We start from the raw sequence: 17,500 nt of genomic DNA, 5'->3' as shown, positions 1-17,500 counted from the left end.
GGCACTGGGGAAAAGCCTGGGCACGGAGAGGTCTGGCCACTTGGGAAAAGCCTGGGCACGGAGAAGAAGTCTGGGCACTTGGGAAAAGCCTGGGCACGGAGAAGTCTGGGCACTGGGGAAAAGCCTAGGTACGGAGAAGTCTGGGCACTGAGGAAAAGCCTGGGCACAGAGAAGTCTGGGCACTTGGGAAAAGCCTGGGCACGGAGAAGAAGTCTAGGCACTTGGGAAAAGCCTGGGTACGGAGAGGAAGTCTCGGCACTTGAGAAAAGCCTGGGCATGGAGAAGAAGTCTGGGCACTTGAGAAAAGCCTGGGCATGGAGAAGTCTGGGCACTTGGGAAAAGCCTGGGCATGGAGAAGTCTGGGCACTTGGGAAAAGCCTGGGCATGGAGAAGTCTGGGCACTTGGGAAAAGCCTGGGCACTTGGAAAAAGCCTGGGCACGGAGAGAAAGTCTGGGCACTTGAGAAAAGCCTGGGCACAGAGAAGTCTGGGCACTTGGGAAAAGCGTGGGCATGGAGAAGTCTGGGCACTTGGGAAAAGCCTGGGCACTTGGGAAAAGCCTGGGCACGGAGAAGTCTGGGCACTTGGGAAAAGCCTGGGCACGGAGAAGTCTGGGCACTGGGGAAAAGCCTGGGCACGGAGAAGAAGTCTGGGAACTTGGGAAAAGCCTGGGCAAGGAGAGGAAGTCTGGGCACTTGAGAAAAGCCTGGGCACAGAGAAGTCTGGGCACTTGGGAAAAGCCTGGGCACGGAGAGGAAGTCTGGGCACTTGAGAAAAGCCTGGGCACAGAGAAGTCTGGGCACTTGGGAAAAGCCTGGGCACGGAGAGGAAGTCTGGGCACTTGAGAAAAGCCTGGGCACGGAAAGGAAGTCTGGGCACTTGGGAAAAGCCTTGGCACGGAGAAGCCGATGCACATGGGAAAAGCCTGGGCACGGAGAAGTCTGGGCACTTGAGAAAAGCCTGGGCACGGAGAGGAAGTCTGGGCACCTGGGAAAAGCCTGGGCACGAAGAAGTCTGGGCACTTGGGAAAAGCCTGGGCACGGAGAAGTCTGGGCACTTGAGAAAAGCCTGGGCACGGAGAGGAAGTCTGGGCACGGAGAAGTCTGGGCACTTGAGAAAAGTCTGGGCACTTGAGAATAGCCTGGGCACGGAAAGGAAGTCTGGGCACTTGGGAAAAGCCTTGGCACGGAGAAGCCGAGGCACTTGGGAAAAGCCTTGGCACGGAGAAGTCTGGGCACTTGAGAAAAGCCTGGGCACAGAGAGGAAGTCTGGGCACTTGGGAAAAGCCTGGGCACGAAGAAGTCTGGGCACTTGGGAAAAGTCTGGGCACGGAGAAGTCTGGGCACTTGAGAAAAGCCTGGGCACTTGGGAAAAGCCTGGGCACGGAGAAAAAGTCTAGGCACTTGGGAAAAGCCTGGGCACGGAGAAGAAGTCTGGGCACTTGGGAAAAGCCTTGGCACGGAGAAGAAGCCTGGGCACAGAGAGGAAGTCTGTGCACGGAGAAGAAGCCTGGGCACGGAGATGTCTGGGCACTTGGGAAAAGCCTGGGCACGGAGAAGTCTGGGCACATGGGAAAAGCCTGGGCACGAAGAAGTCTGGGCACTTGGGAAAAGCCTGGGCACGGAGATGTCTGGGCATTTGGGAAAAGCCTGGGCACGGAGAGGAAGTCTGGGCACGGAGAAGTCTGGGCACTTGAGAAAAGCCTGGGCACGCAGAAGTCTGGGCACTTGGGAAAAACCTGGGCACGGAGAAGAAGTCTGGGCACTTGGGAAAAACCTGGGCATGGAGAAGATGTCTGGGCAGGGAGAGGAAGTCTGGGCACTTGGGAAAAGCCTGGACATGGAGAAGTCTGGGCACGGAGAAGAAGCCTGGGCACTTGGGAAAAGCCTGGACATGGAGAAGTCTGGGCACTTGGGAAAAGCCTGGACATGGAGAAGTCTGGGCACTTGAGAAAAGCCTGGGCACGGAGAGGAATTCTGGGCACTTGGGAAAAGCCTGGACATGGAGAAGTCTGGGCACTTGGGAAAAGCCTGGGCATGGAGAAGAAGTCTGGGCACTTGGGAAAAGCCTGGGCACGGAGAAGTCTGGGCACTTGGGAAAAGCCTGGGCATGGAGAAGAAGTCTGGGCACTTGGGAAAAGCCTGGGCATGGAGAAGAAGTCTGGGCACTTGGGAAAAGCCTGGGCATGGAGAAGAAGTCTGGGCACTTGGGAAAAGCCTGGGCATGGAGAAGAAGTCTGGGCACACAGAAGAAGTCTGGGCACTTGGGAAAAGCCTGGGCACGGAGAAGTCTGGGCATTTGGAAAAAGCCTGGGTATGGAGAAGAAGTCTGGGCACTTGGGAAAAGCCTGGACACGGGGAAGAAGTCTGGGCACTTGGGAAAAGCCTGAGCATGGAGAAGTCTGGGCACTTGAGAAAAGCCTGGGCACGGAAAAGAAGTCTGGGCACTTGGGAAAAGCCTGGGCACTTGGGAAAAGCCTGGGCATGGAGAGGAATTCTGGGCACTTGGGAAAAGCCTGGTCATGGAGAGGAAGTCTGGGCACTTGGGAAAAGCCTGGGCATGAAGAGGAAGTCTGGGCACTTGGGAAAAGCCTGGGCATGGAGAGGAAGTCTGGGCACTTGGGAAAAACCTGGGCACTTGGGAAAAGTCTGGGCACTTGGGAAAAGGCTGGGCACTGAGAATAAGCCTGGGCACGGAGAGGAAGTCTGGGCACTTGGGAAAAGCCTGGTCACGGAGAAGAAGTCTGGGCACTTGGAAAAAGCCTGGGCACTTGGGAAAAGCCTGGGCACTGAGGAAGTCTGGGAACTTGGCAAAAGCCTGGGCACGGAGAAATCTGGGCACTTGGAAATAGCCTGGGCACTTGGATAAAACCTGGGCACTTGGGAAAAGCCTGGGCACTGAGGAAGTCTGGGCACTTGGCAAACGCCTGGGCACGGAGAAGAAGTCTGGGCATTTGGGAAAAGCCTGGGCACGAAGAAGAAGTCTGGGCCCTTGGGAAAAGCCTGGGCACGGAGAAGAAATCTGGGCACTTGGGAAAAGCCAGGGCACGGAGAGGAAGTCTGGGCACTTGGGAAAAGCCTGGGCACGGAGAGGAAGTCTGGGCACTTGGAAAAAGCCTGGGCACTTGGAAAAAGCCTGGGCACTGAGGAAGTGTGGGCACTTGGCAAAAGCCTGGGCACGGAGAAATCTGGGCACTTGGAAATAGCCTGGGCACTTGGATAAAACCTGGGCACTTGGGAAAAGCCTGGGCACTGAGGAAGTCTGGGCACTTGGCAAACGCCTGGGCACGGAGAAGAAGTCTGGGCATTTGGGAAAAGCCTGGGCACGGAGAAGAAGTCTGGGCCCTTGGGAAAAGCCTGGGCACGGAGAAGAAGTCTGGGCACTTGGGAAAAGCCTGGGCACGGAGAAGTCTGGGCACTTGGGAAAAGCCTGGGCACGGAGAAGAAGTCTGGGCCCTTGGGAAAAGCCTGGGCACGGAGAAGAAGTCTGGGCACTTGGGAAAAGCCTGGGCACGGAGAAGAAGCCTGGGCACTTGGGAAAAGCCTGGGCACTGAGAAGAAGTCTGGGCACTTGGGAAAAGCCTGGGCACGTGGGAAAAGCCAGGGTACGGAGAGGAATTCTGGGCACTTGGGAAAAGCCTGGGCACGGAGAAGAAGTCTGGGCACTTGGGAAAAGCCTGGCACTTGGGAAAAGCCTGGGCACGGAGAAGAAGCCTGGGCACTGGAGAAAAGCCTGGGCATGGAGAGTAAGTCTGGGCACTTGGGAAAAGCCTGGGCACGGAGAAGAAGTCTGGGCACTTGGGGAAATCCTGGGCACGGAAAAGAAGTCTGGGCACTTTGGAAAAGCCTGGGCACTTGGGAAAAGCCTGGGCACTAGAGAAAAGCCTGGGCACTGAGAGGAAGTCTGAGCACTTGGGAAAAGCCTGGGCACGGAGGAGAAGCCTGGGCACTTGGAGAAAGCCTGGGCATGGAGAGGAAGTCTGGGCACTTGGGAAAAGCCTGGGCACTTTGGAAAAGCCTGGGTACTTTGGAAAAGCTTGGGCACGGAGAAGTCTGGGCATTTGGGAAAAGCCTGGACACGAAGAAGTCTGGGCACTTGGGAAAATCCTGGGCACGGAGAGGATGTCTGGGCATTTGGGAAAAGCCTGGGCACGGAGAAGTCTGGGCACTTGGGGAAAGCCTGGGCATGGAGAGGAAGTCTGGGCACTTGGGAAAAGCCTTGGCACTGAGAGGAAGTCTGGGCACGCAGAAGTCTGGGCACTTGGGAAAAGCCTGGGCACGGAGAGGAAGTCTGGGCACTTGGGAAAAGCCTGGGCATGGAGAAGAAGTCTGGGCACTTGGGAAAAGCCTGGGCACGGAGAGGATGTCTGGGCACTTGGGAAAAGCCTGGGCATGGAGAAGAAGTCTGGGCACTTGGGAAAAGCCTGGGCACGGAGAAGATGTCTGGGCACTGGGGAAAAGCCTGGGCACGGAGAAGATGTCTGGGCACTGGGGAAAAGCCTGGGCACGGAGAAGAAGTCTGGGCACTTGGGAAAAGCCTGGGCACGGAGAAGTCTGGACAGTTGGAAAAAGCCTGGGCACGGAGAAGTCTGGGCACTTGGGAAAAGTCTGGGCACGGAGAGGAAGTCTGGGCACTTGGGATAAGCCTGGACATGGGGAAGAAGTCTGGGCACTTGGGAAAAGCCTGGACATGGAGAAGAAGTCTGGGCACTTGGGAAAAGCCTGGACACGGGGAAGAAGTCTGGGCACGGAGAAGAAGTCTGGGCACTTGGGAAAAGCCTGGGCACGGAGAAGAAGTCTGGGCACTTGGGAAAAGCCTGGACATGGAGAAGTCTGGGCACTTGGGAAAAGTCTGGGCACGGAGAAGAAGTCTGGGCACTTGGGAAAAGCCTGGGCACGAAGAAGAAGTCTGGGCACTTGGGAAAAGCCTTGGCATGGAGAAGAAGTCTGGGCACTTGGGAAAAGCCTGGGCATTGAGAAGAAGTCTGGGCACACAGAAGAAGTCTGGGCACTTGGGAAAAGCCTGGACACGGGGAAGAAGTCTGGGCACGGAGAGGAAGTCTGGGCACTTGGGAAAAGCTTGGGCACGGAGAAAAAGTCTGGGCACTAGGGAAAAGCCTGGGCACGCAGAAGAAGTCTGGGTACAGAGAAGAAGTCTGGGCACTTGGGAAAAGCCTTGGCACGGAGAAGAAGTCTGGGCACTTGGGAAAAGCCTGGGCACGAAGAAGTCTGGGCACTTGGGAAAAGCCTTGGCATGGAGAAGAAGTCTGGGCACTTGGGAAAAGCCTGGGCATTGAGAAGAAGTCTGGGCACACAGAAGAAGTCTGGGCACTTGGGAAAAGCCTGGACACGGGGAAGAAGTCTGGGCACGGAGAGGAAGTCTGGGCACTTGGGAAAAGCTTGGGCACGGAGAAAAAGTCTGGGCACTAGGGAAAAGCCTGGGCACGCAGAAGAAGTCTGGGTACAGAGAAGAAGTCTGGGCACTTGGGAAAAGCCTTGGCACGGAGAAGAAGTCTGGGCACTTGGGAAAAGCCTGGGTACGGAGAGGATGTCTGGGCATTTGGGAAAAGCCTGGGCATGGAGAAGAAGTCTGGGCACTTGGGAAAAGCCTGGGCACGGAGAAGAAATCTGGGCACTTGGGAAAAGCCTGGGCACTGAGAAGAAGTCTGGGCACTTGGGAAAAGCCTGGGCACGGAGAAAAAGTCTGGGCACTTGGGAAAAGCCTAGGCACGCAGAAGAAGTCTGGGTACAGAGAAGAAGTCTGGGCACTTGGGAAAAGCCTGGGCACGGAGAAGAAGTCTGGGCACTTGGGAAAAGCCTGGGCACGGAGAAAAAGTCTTGGCATTTGGGAAAAGCCTGGGCACGCAGAAGAAGTCTGGGTACAGAGAAGAAGTCTGGGCACTTGGGAAAAGCCTGGGCACGGAAAAGAAGTCTGGGCACTTGGGAAAAGCCTGGGCACAGAGAGGAAGTCTGAGCACTTGGGAAAAGCCTGGGCACGAAGAAGAAATCTGGGGACTTGGGAAAAGCCTGGGCACAGAGAGGAAGTTTGGGCACTTGGGAAAAGCCTGGGCACGGAGAAGTCTGGGCACTTGGGAAAAGCCTGGGCACGGAGAAGTCTGGGCACTTGGGAAAAGCCTGGGCACGGAGAAGTCTGGGCATTTGGGAAAAGCCTGGACATGGAGAAGAAGTCTGGGCATGGAGGAGTCTGGGCACTTGAGAAAAGCCTGGGCACAGAGAGGAAGTCTGGGCACTTGGGAAAAGCCTGGGCACGGAGAAGTCTGGGCACTTGGGAAAAGCTTGGGCACTTGGGAAAAGCCTGGGCACGGAGAGGAAGTCTGGGCACTTTTGAAAAGCCTGGGCATGGAGAAGTCTGGGCACTTGGGAAAAGCCTGGGCACGGAGAAGTCTGGGCACTTGGGAAAAGCCTGGGCACGGAGAAGTCTGGGCATTTGAGAAAAGCCTGGACATGGAGAAGAAGTCTGGGCATGGAGAAGTCTGGGCATGGAGAAGTCTGGGCACTTGGGAAAAGCCTGGGCACTGGGGAAAAGCCTGGGCACGTAGAAGAAGTCTGGGCACTTGGGAAAAGCCTGGCACTGAGAAGAAGTCTGGGCACTTGGGAAAAGCCTGGGCACAGAGAAGTCTGGGCACTTGGAAAAAGCCTGGGCATGGAGAACAAGCCTGGGCACAGAGAAGAAGTCTGGGCACTTGGGAAAAGCCTGGGCACGGAGAAGTCTGGGCACTTAGGAAAAGCCTGGGCACGGAGAAGTCTGGGCACGGAGAAGAGGTCTGGGCATTTGGGAAAAGCCTGGGCACGGAGAAGAAGTCTGGGCACTTGAGAAAAGCCTGGGCACAGAGAGGAAGTCTGGGCACTTGGAAAAAGCCTGGGCACGGAGAAGAAGTGTGGGCACTTGGGAAAAGCCTGGGCACGGAGAAGAAGTCTGGGCACTTTGGAAAAGCCTGGGCACTTGGGAAAAGCCTGGGCACGGAGAAGAAGTCTGGGCACTTGGGAAAAGCCTGGGCACGGAGAAGTCTGGGCACTTGGGAAAAGCCTGGGCACGGAGAAGTCTGGGCATTTGAGAAAAGGCTGGACATGGAGAAGAAGCCTGGACATGGAGAAGTCTGGGCACTTGGGATAAGCCTGGGCACTTGGGAAAAGCCTGGGCACGGAGAAGTCTGGGCACGGAGAAGAGGTCTGGGCATTTGGGAAAAGCCTGGGCACGGAGAAGAAGTCTGGGCACTTGAGAAAAGCCTGGGCACAGAGAGGAAGTCTGGGCACTTGGGAAAAGCCTGGGCACTTGGGAAAAGCCTGGGCACGGAGAAGAAGTCTGGGCACTTTGGAAAAGCCTGGGCACTTGGGAAAAGCCTGGGCACGGAGAAGAAGTCTGGGCACTTGGGAAAAGCCTGGGCACGGAGAAGAAGTCTGGGCACTTGGGAAAAGCCTGGGCACGAAGAAGTCTGGGCACTTGGGAAAAGCCTGGGCACGGAGAAGTCTGGGCATTTGAGAAAATGCTGGAGATGGAGAAGAAGTCTGGGCATGGAGAAGTCTGGGCACTTGGGAAAAGCCTGGGCACCGGGGAAAAGCCTGGGCACGGAGAAGAAGTCTGGGCACTTGAGAAAAGCCTGGGCACGGAGAAGAAGTCTGGGCATGGAGAAGTCTGGGCACTTGGGAAAAGCCTGGGCATGGAGAAGAAGTCTGGGCACTTGGGAAAAGCCTGGGCACTTGGGAAAAGCCTGGGCACGGAGAGGAAGTCTGGGCACATGGGAAAAGCCTGGGCACGGAGAAGAAGTCTGGGCACTTGGGAAAAGCCTGGGCACGAAGAAGTCTGGGCACTTGGGAAAAGCCTGGGCAAGGAGAAGTCTGGGCATTTGAGAAAAGCCTGGACATGGAGAAGAAGTCTGGGCATGGAGAAGTCTGGGCACTGGGGAAAAGCCTGGGCACGGAGAAGAAGTCTGGGCATGGAGAAGTCTGGGCACTTGGGAAAAGCCTGGGCACGGAGAAGAAGTCTGGGCACTTAGGAAAAGCCTGGACACGGAGAAGTCTGGGCATTTGGGAAAAGCCTGGGAACGGAGAAGAAATCTGGTCACTTGGGAAAAGCCTGGGCACGGAGAAGTCTGGGCACTTCGGAAAAGCCTGGGCACGGAGAGGAAGTCTGGGCATTTGAGAAAAGCCTGGGCATGGAGAAGAAGTCTGGGCATGGAGAAGTCTGGGCACTTGGGAAAAGCCTGGGCACTGGGGAAAAGCCTGGGCATGGAGAAGAAGTCTGGGCACTTGGGAAAAGCCTGGGCACTGAGAAGAAGTCTGGGCACTTGGGAAAAGCCTGGGCACAGAGAAGTCTGGGCACTTGGAAAAAGCCTTGGCATGGAGAACAAGCCTGGGCACAGAGAAGAAGTCTGGGCACTTGGGAAAAGCCTGGGCACGGAGAAGTCTGGGCACTTAGGAAAAGCCTGGGCACGGAGAAGTCTGGGCACTTGGGAAAAGCCTGAGCACGGAGAAGAAGTCTGGGCATTTGAGAAAAGCCTGGACATGGAGAAGAAGTCTGTGCATGGAGAAGTCTGGGCACTTGGGAAAAGCCTGGGCACGGAGAAGTCTGGGCACTTGGGAAAAGCCTGGGCACGGAGAAGAAGTCTGGGCATTTGAGAAAAGCCTGGACATGGAGAAGAAGTCTGGGCATGGAGAAGTCTGGGCACTTGGGAAAAGCCTGGGCACGGAGAAGAAGTCTGGGCACTTAGGAAAAGCCTGGGCACGGAGAAGTCTGGGCACGGAGAAGAGGTCTGGGCATTTGGGAAAAGCCTGGGCACGGAGAAGAAGTCTGGGCACCTGAGAAAAGCCTGGGCACAGAGAGGAAGTCTGGGCACTTGGGAAAAGCCTGGGCACGGAGAAGAAGTCTGGGCACTTGGGAAAAGCCTGGGCACGGAGAAGAAGTCTGGGCACTTGGGAAAAGCCTGGGCACGGAGAAGAAGTCTGGGCACTTGGGGAAAAGCCTGGGCACGGAGAAGTCTGGGCATTTGAGAAAAGCCTGGACATGGAGAAGAAGTCTGGGCATGGAGAAGTCTGGGCACTTGGGAAAAGCCTGGGCACTGGGGAAAAGCCTGGGCACTTGAGAAAAGCCTGGGCACGGAGAAGTCTGGGCATGGAGAAGTCTGGGCACTTGGGAAAAGCCTGGGCATGCAGAAGAAGTCTGGGCACTTCGGAAAAGCCTGGGCACGGAGAAGAAGTCTGGGCATTTGAGAAAAGCCTGGACATGGAGAAGAAGTCTGGGCATGGAGAAGTCTGGGCACTTGGGAAAAGCCTGGGCACTGGGGAAAAGCCTGGGCACGGAGAAGTCTGGGCACTTGGGAAAAACCTGGGCACGGAGAAGAAGTCTGGACACTTAGGAAAAGCCTGGGCACGGAGAAGAAGTCTGGGCACGGAGAAGAGGTCTGGGCATTTGGGAAAAGCCTGGGCACGGAGGAGAAGTCTGGGCACTTAGGAAAAGCCTGGGCACGGAGATGAAGTCTGGGCACTTGAGAAAAGCCTGGGCACGGAGAAGAAGTCTGGGCACTTGGGAAAAGCCTGGGCACGGAGAAGAAGTCTGGGCACTTAGGAAAAGACTGGGCACTGAGAAGAAGTCTTGGCACTTGGGAAAAGCCTGGGCACTTGGGAAAAGCCTGGACATGGAGAAGAAGTCTGGGCACTTGGGAAAAGCCTAGGCACGGAGAGGAAGTCTGTGCACTTAGGAAAAGCCTGGGCATGGAGAAGAAGTCTGGGCATTTGGGAAAAGCCTGGGCATGGAGAAGTCTGGCCACTTGGGAAAAGCCTGGGCACTTGGGAAAAGCCTGGGCATGGAGAAGAAGTCTGGGCACTTGGGAAAAGCCTGGGCACGGAGAAGTCTAGGCACTTGGGAAAAGCCTGGGCACGGAGAAGAAGTCTGGGCACTTGGGAAAAGCCTGGGCCCGGAGAAGTCTGGGCACTTGGGAAAAGCCTGGGCACGGAGAAGTCTGGGCAATTGGGATAAGCCTGGACACGGAGAGGAAGTCTGGGCACTGAGAAGAAGTCTGGGCACTTGGAAAAAGCCTGGGCATGGAGAACAAGCCTGGGCACAGAGAAGAAGTCTGGGCACTTGGGAAAAGCCTGGGCACGGAGAAGTCTGGGCACTTAGGAAAAGCCTGGGCACGGAGAAGTCTGGGCACTTGGGAAAAGCCTGAGCACGGAGAAGAAGTCTGGGCATTTGAGAAAAGCCTGGACATGGAGAAGAAGTCTGGGCATGGAGAAGTCTGGGCACTTGGGAAAAGCCTGGGCACGGAGAAGTCTGGGCACTTGGGAAAAGCCTGGGCACGGAGAAGAAGTCTGGGCATTTGAGAAAAGCCTGGACATGGAGAAGAAGTCTGGGCATGGAGAAGTCTGGGCACTTGGGAAAAGCCTGGGCACGGAGAAGAAGTCTGGGCACTTAGGAAAAGCCTGGGCACAGAGAAGTCTGGGCACGGAGAAGAGGTCTGGGCATTTGGGAAAAGCCTGGGCACGGAGAAGAAGTCTGGGCACCTGAGAAAAGCCTGGGCACAGAGAGGAAGTCTGGGCACTTGGGAAAAGCCTGGGCACGGAGAAGAAGTCTGGGCACTTGGGAAAAGCCTGGGCACGGAGAAGAAGTCTGGGCACTTGGGAAAAGCCTGGGCACGGAGAAGAAGTCTGGGCACTTGGGAAAAGCCTGGACATGGAGAAGAAGTCTGGGCATGGAGAAGTCTGGGCACTTGGGAAAAGCCTGGGCACTGGGGAAAAGCCTGGGCACTTGAGAAAAGCCTGGGCACGGAGAAGTCTGGGCATGGAGAAGTCTGGGCACTTGGGAAAAGCCTGGGCATGCAGAAGAAGTCTGGGCACTTCGGAAAAGCCTGGGCACGGAGAAGAAGTCTGGGCATTTGAGAAAAGCCTGGACATGGAGAAGAAGTCTGGGCATGGAGAAGTCTGGGCACTTGGGAAAAGCCTGGGCACTGGGGAAAAGCCTGGGCACTTGAGAAAAGCCTGGGCACGGAGAAGTCTGGGCATGGAGAAGTCTGGGCACTTGGGAAAAGCCTGGGCATGCAGAAGAAGTCTGGGCACTTCGGAAAAGCCTGGGCACGGAGAAGAAGTCTGGGCATTTGAGAAAAGCCTGGACATGGAGAAGAAGTCTGGGCATGGAGAAGTCTGGGCACTTGGGAAAAGCCTGGGCACTGGGGAAAAGCCTGGGCACGGAGAAGTCTGGGCACTTGGGAAAAACCTGGGCACGGAGAAGAAGTCTGGGCACTTAGGAAAAGCCTGGGCACGGAGAAGAAGTCTGGGCACGGAGAAGAGGTCTGGGCATTTGGGAAAAGCCTGGGCACGGAGGAGAAGTCTGGGCACTTAGGAAAAGCCTGGGCACGGAGATGAAGTCTGGGCACTTGAGAAAAGCCTGGGCACGGAGAAGAAGTCTGGGCACTTGGGAAAAGCCTGGGCACGGAGAAGAAGTCTGGGCACTTAGGAAAAGCCTGGGCACTGAGAAGAAGTCTGGGCACTTGGGAAAAGCCTGGGCACTTGGGAAAAGCCTGGACATGGAGAAGAAGTCTGGGCACTTGGGAAAAGCCTGGGCACGGAGAGGAAGTCTGTGCACTTAGGAAAAGCCTGGGCATGGAGAAGAAGTCTGGGCATTTGGGAAAAGCCTGGGCATGGAGAAGTCTGGCCACTTGGGAAAAGCCTGGGCACTTGGGAAAAGCCTGGGCATGGAGAAGAAGTCTGGGCACTTGGGAAAAGCCTGGGCACGGAGAAGTCTAGGCACTTGGGAAAAGCCTGGGCACGGAGAAGAAGTCTGGGCACTTGGGAAAAGCCTGGGCACGGAGAAGTCTGGGCACTTGGGATAAGCCTGGGCACGCAGAAGAAGTCTGGGCACTTGGGAAAAGCCTGGGCACGGAGAAGTCTGGGCAATTGGGATAAGCCTGGACACGGAGAGGAAGTCTGGGCACTGAGAAGAAGTCTGGGCGTTTGAGAAAAGCCTGGGCACGGAGAAGAAGCCTGGGCACTGAGAGGAAGTCTGGGCACTTAGAAAAAGCCTGGGCACGGAGAAGTCTGGGCACTTAGGAAAAGCCTGGGCATTTGGGAAAAGCCTGGGCACGGAGAAGAATTCTAGGCACTTGGGAAAAGCCTGGGCACGGAGAAGAGGTCTGGGCACTTGGGAAAAGCCTGGGCACGGAGAAGAAGTCTGGGCACTTGGGAAAAGCCTGGGCACGGAGAAGAAGTTTGGGCACGGAGAAGAGGTCTGGGCATTTGGGAAAAGCCTGGGCACGGAGGAGAAGTCTGAGCACTTGAGAAAAGCCTGGGCACGGAGAAGAAGTCTGGGCACGGAGAAGTCTGGGCACTTGGGAAAAGCCTGGGCATGGAGAAGAAGTCTGGGCACTTGGGAAAAGCCTTGGCACGGAGAGGAAGTCTGGGCACTTAGGAAAAGCCTGGGCATGGAGAAGTCTGGGCACTTGGGAAAAGCCTGGGCATGGAGAAGTCTGGGCACTTGGGAAAAGCCTGGGCATGGAGAAGAAGTCTGGGCACTTGGGAGAAGCCTGGGCATGTAGAGGAAGTCTGGGCACTTGGGAAAAGCCTTGGCACGGAGAGGAAGTCTGGGCACTTAGGAAAAGCCTGGGCATGGAGAAGTCTGGGCACTTGGGAAAAGCCTGGGCACGGAGAAGTCTGGGCACTTGGGAAAAGCCTGGGCATGGAGAAGAAGTCTGGGCACTTGGGAGAAGCCTGGGCATGTAGAGGAAGTCTGGGCACTTGGGAAAAGTCTGGGCACGGAAAGAAAGTCTGGGCACGTGGGAATAGCCTGGTCACGGAGAATAAGTCTGGGCACTTGGGAAAAGCCTGGGCACTGAAAGGAAGTCTGGGCACTTGGGAAAAGCCTGGGCACGGAAAAAGATGTCTTGGCACTTGGGAAAAGCCTGGGCACTGAGAAGAAGTCTGGGCACTTGAGAAAAGCCTGGGCACTTAGGAAAAGCCTGGGCACGGAGAGGAAGTCTGGGCACTTGAGAAAAGCCTGGGCACTTTGGAAAAGCCTGGGCACAGATAAGAGGTCTGGGCACTTGGGAAAAGCCTGGGCACGGAGAAGAGGTCTGGGCACTTTGGAAAAGCCAGGGCATGGAGATGTCTGGGCACTTAGGAAAAGCCTGGGCACTTGGGAAAAGCCTGGACATGGAGAGGAATTCTGGGCACTTGGGAAAAGCCTGGGCACGGAGAAGAAGTCTGGGCACTTGGGAAAAGCCGGGGCACGGAGAAGAAGTCTGGGCACTTGGGAAAAGCCTGGGCACTGAAAAGAAGTCTGGGCACTTGGGAAAAGCCTGGGCACGGAGAAGAAGTCTGGGCACTTGGGAAAAGCCTGGGCATGGAGAACAAGCCTGGGCACGGAGAAGTCTAGGCACTTGGGGAAAGCCTGGGCACTTGGGAAAAGCCTGGGCACTTGGGAAAAGCCTGGGCACGGAGAAGAAGTCTGGGCACTTGGGGAATGCCTGGGCATGGAGAAGAAATCTGGGCACTTGGGAAAAGCCTGGGCACTGAGAAGTCTGGGCACTTGGGAAAAGCCTGGGCACGGAGAAGAAGTCTGGGCACTTGGGAAAAGCCTGGGCACTTAGGAAAAGCCTGGGCATGGAGAAGTCTGGGCACGGAGAAGTCTGGGCACTTGGGAAAAGCCTGGGCATGGAGAAGAAGACTGGGCACTTGGGCAAAGCCTGGGCATGGAGAAGAAGTCTGGGCACTTGGCAAAAGCCTGGGCATGGGGAAGATGTCTGGGCACTTGGGAAAAGCCTGGGCAGGGAGAGGAAGTCTGGGCACTTGGGAAAAGCCTGGGCAGGGAGAGGAATTCTGGACACTTGGGAAAAGCCTGGGCATGGAGAGCTAGTCTGGGTACTTGGGAAAAGCCTGGGCACGGAGAAGAAGCTTTGACACTGGGGAATAGGTCAACAGGGCCCTGCTTTGGCATCACAACCATGCTTATGCATAAAAATATACTTCAAAATATATATGGAGGAAAAGTAGTGCACAAAATATTTTCTTTTAAAGCCAGAAAAATGTATTTGAAATGTGAAATAAGAAGGTCTTTAGAAACACGTTTTAGAAATAATGAAACAACTGAAAAAAAAAAAAAACACTGGCTAATGACGTGAGTGATATATGCTTGGGGTTTGCAATTAAGAAAATACTTCAAAAAATATATGGAGGAAAAAAAGAAGTGCACAAAAGCCAGAAAAGACTATTTGAAATGCGAAATAAACGTCTGGGGTTTGGAATGAAGAATATACTTCAAAATAGATATGGAGGAAAAAAAAGTGCACAAAATATATATATTTTTAAAGCCAGAAAAGACTAAATAAAAATGTCTTTAGAAAGTATGAAACTACTGCACAAAAAAAAAAAAAGAAAAAAAGAAAAAAAAAAAAAAAAACAGGCTAGTGACGTCTGGGATTTGGAACTAATTAAAGCACGTTTGATACCAGGTACAACAAGGATACCTGAACAGTACAAATACCATTAAGCAAAGGACGCAGAGATGTGTTCAGTATGTATAAGGAACAAAACCCTTTAATTAAGCCTTACTGTGGACAAAGGGGTGTGTGGTACAATAAGTATAATGTGGAACAGTTTATGTTACGTGCAATATTGATTTTTAAAAGTGTGGCTATTATGTGCCATTTTGGTGAGGTAGTGAGAGGCAGGAAACTAAAGAATATGTAGAATAAAGTAAATGTAAAATGTAGAATGAAAAAATATGCATAAGACAAATAAGTTGGGACAATATTATCCCACTGGGGAGCAAAAAGATTAAAATTATAAGTAAATGTACGGAAGGGAATCTAAATCTGGGCATTTGGACTAGCCTGGGTGGCAGAGGATGCGACTGGACAAAAATATCAATACAAAAAGAGAGAGAGAGAGAGAGAGAGAGAGAGAGAGAGAGAGAGAGAGAGAGAGAGAGAGAGAGAGAGAGAGAGAGAGAGAGAGAGAGAAGGAGAGAGAAGGAGAGAGAGAGAGAGAGAGAGAGAGAGAGAGAGAGAGAGAGAGAGAGAGAGAGGGAGGGAGGGAGGGAGGGAGGGAGGGAGGGAGGGAGGGAGAGGGAGAGAGAGAGAGAGAAAGAGAGAGGAAGAGAGAGAGGAAGAGAGAGAGAGAGAGAGAGAGAGAGAGAGAGAGAGAGAGAGAGAGAGAGAGAGAGAGAGAGAGAGAGAGAGAGAGAGAGAAAGAGAAATAGTAAGGCAAGGAAATAGGTTTAAAATCGTTTGTACGAACAAGTCTTAACTTAACTTAATCATTCGTAGTAAAAAAAAAAGTTGAAGTGAGCACGGGAGCATGGCATAAAATTCAAATTCAAAATACCTTATTTCACTTGTCGCAATGGCAAACAACCGTAGAATTACATAAAACAGACACACATACGCACACACACACGCACACGCACACGCACATCCACCCACACACGCACACACCCAAACACACACACACGCACACCCACCCACCCACACACACTCACACTCAAACACACACACACACACACACACACGCACACACACACTCACACACACACGTTGGCGGATCAAACGTGGCCACGACGTATGTTTCATCTCAATGCAAGGTCTAATCCCCGCAAATTGGGTAAATCTTCCTTTGATGTGTAATTAGGGCTCCTTCCATCTCTCTGATACAAGTAATTAGAGTGTGAAGCCGAGGTGTTGATGCTGCAGACTCGGGAGAGGCAAAAGAAAGGGGTACTTCCGAGCTGCAATTCCTGGTAATACGGGTGTAAATATTTTCAAAAAATAATTTCGTTCTTGTTATTTTGGTGTTTAAAGGACGTTTTAAAGGACTCGATAAGGTATATATTTTTTTTATTTTCTTTTGTGGACGAATATGTTCCACTTTCGAGTTGCAATTCCTGGTAATATGGGTGTAAATATTTTCAAAAAATATTTCGTTCTTGTTATTTTGGTGTTTAAAGAACGTTTTAAAGCAGTTCTAGGACTCGATAAGGTATATATTTTTTATTTTCCTTTGTGGACGAATATGTTCCACTTTCGAGCTGAAATTCCTGGAAAAATATGGGTGTAAATATTTTCAAAAATTATTTCGTTATTTTGGTGTTTAAAGAGTTTTAAAACAATTCTAGGAATCGATAAGGTATATATATATATATTTTTATTTTCCTTTGTGGACGAATATGTTCCACGTATACTCCATCGTGGAAGAGGTATTTTCAAGATGAAATTCCGAGTAATATGGGTGTAAATATTTTAAAAAATTTACGATTATTTCTTTCTTCTTGTATGGTATTTAAAGAACGTTTGAAAGCAACTCTGGGATTCTATAAAGTATGTATTCCTTTTCTTTTCTTTTGTGGACGAATATATCCCAGGTATAAAACGTTATTTAATGTTTACTTGTGTTTACCGTGTATTTCGAAAAGTGACCTGATCTATCAAACTCAAGGAAACTGATAAGACGTTTCAATAACGTTTATATTCTAACTGAAGTTTGTGAAGCAATGTCTGATGTCTTTGTTAATATACATGCAGCTTTGAGACCCCCAAGAGGTAGATTCTACCACAAGCTTCTACACACTAAAACTGAATCGAAAGTTCTATTGGCAAGTTAATCGGCAATATGATCTATTGATTGTGAATGTGTGTTTATGTGTGTGCGAATACGTGTGGAGGTGTGGCATTCTGTACCTCTTTGCTTGGGGTTTCGTTAATTAAGTGAAGACTATTGACTAGAAATAACATATTTTCACAGACACACGCACGCACGCACACACACACAAGCGCGCGCGCGCGCGCGTGCCAAGCAATACTAAAAACGAAGAGAAAAAGTTATTTTAATACAGACATTATACATAATAAAAAAGAGATATTCTGTCTTTTTATCCATATGCTATTTCATTCCACAGCAATAACACTTAACGAGGTGTAACAGGTATTGTTTTCAAATAAATTTGCTGAAATTTCTAGTAACTTTATGCTATTACAATTTGCTGAACTATCAGTTTTCTTTTGCTTAAAGTAGTATACAAGTGTTTTCAATAATCAAATCTAAATAACATCATCAATATTATATCAAATTATAGCTGAATCATAATCACGATACTGGCTTGCTTATGAACAATTAAACTATTCATTATTTCTTTACTAACACCTTTTTTTAATCCCCGCCACGCAAACACCGGGGATTGTAAATGGTCGAGGAAGAGAAATCAAACCGAGTCCCTGAGGATGGCTGGCGTCCGGAAGGGCACCCGGGAGTCCAGAGGAGCACCCAGTGGATGGAAAGAGGAGGAAATCGGTGCGTTCGAGTCCCTAAGGGTTGGTGGCGTCCGGAAGGGCACCCGGGAGTCCAGACAAGCACCCAGTGGATGGAGAGAGGAAGAAATCGTGCCTTCGAGTCCCTGAGGATGGCTGGCGTCCGGAAGGGCGTCCGGGAGTCCAGAGGAGCGCCCAGTGGATGGAGAGAGGAGGAAATCGGTGCGTTTGAGTCCTTGAGGAAGGTTGGCGTCCG

At 52.7% G+C, this 17,500-nt stretch overlaps 2 protein-coding genes across 4 annotated transcripts in view; one reads left to right on the top strand and one right to left on the bottom strand.

Moving 5' to 3' along the window:
• LOC138863801 (periaxin-like) overlaps positions 1 to 379 on the bottom strand; it is a 1,358-nt gene extending 979 nt beyond the window's left edge. Inside the window, exon 1 of the mRNA XM_070129058.1 lies at positions 1 to 379. This exon is cut by the window's left edge and continues 650 nt beyond it. Coding sequence (XP_069985159.1) covers positions 1 to 278 — 278 coding nt within the window. The 5' untranslated portion in view covers positions 279 to 379.
• Positions 380 to 15,125: 14,746 nt separating this feature from the next.
• Positions 15,126 to 17,500, top strand: part of LOC113824253 (uncharacterized) — a 23,645-nt gene continuing 21,270 nt past the window's right edge. For 2 of the 3 annotated variants that reach the window (XR_011398994.1, XR_011398993.1), the window contains exon 1: positions 15,126 to 17,500. This exon is cut by the window's right edge and continues 538 nt beyond it. Coding sequence is in view for 1 of the 3 variants with exons in the window: in XM_027376991.2 (XP_027232792.2) it covers positions 17,181 to 17,500 (320 nt within the window). In the remaining 2 variants the exon portion in view is untranslated. The other variant, XM_027376991.2, reaches the window with a different exon arrangement.

Source organism: Penaeus vannamei, chromosome 2 (assembly GCF_042767895.1).
Source record: "Penaeus vannamei isolate JL-2024 chromosome 2, ASM4276789v1, whole genome shotgun sequence".
NCBI classification, from domain to species: Eukaryota; Metazoa; Arthropoda; class Malacostraca; order Decapoda; family Penaeidae; genus Penaeus; species Penaeus vannamei.
Note: the sequence above shows the minus strand (reverse complement) of the source record. Positions and strands in the feature narration are given on the sequence as shown.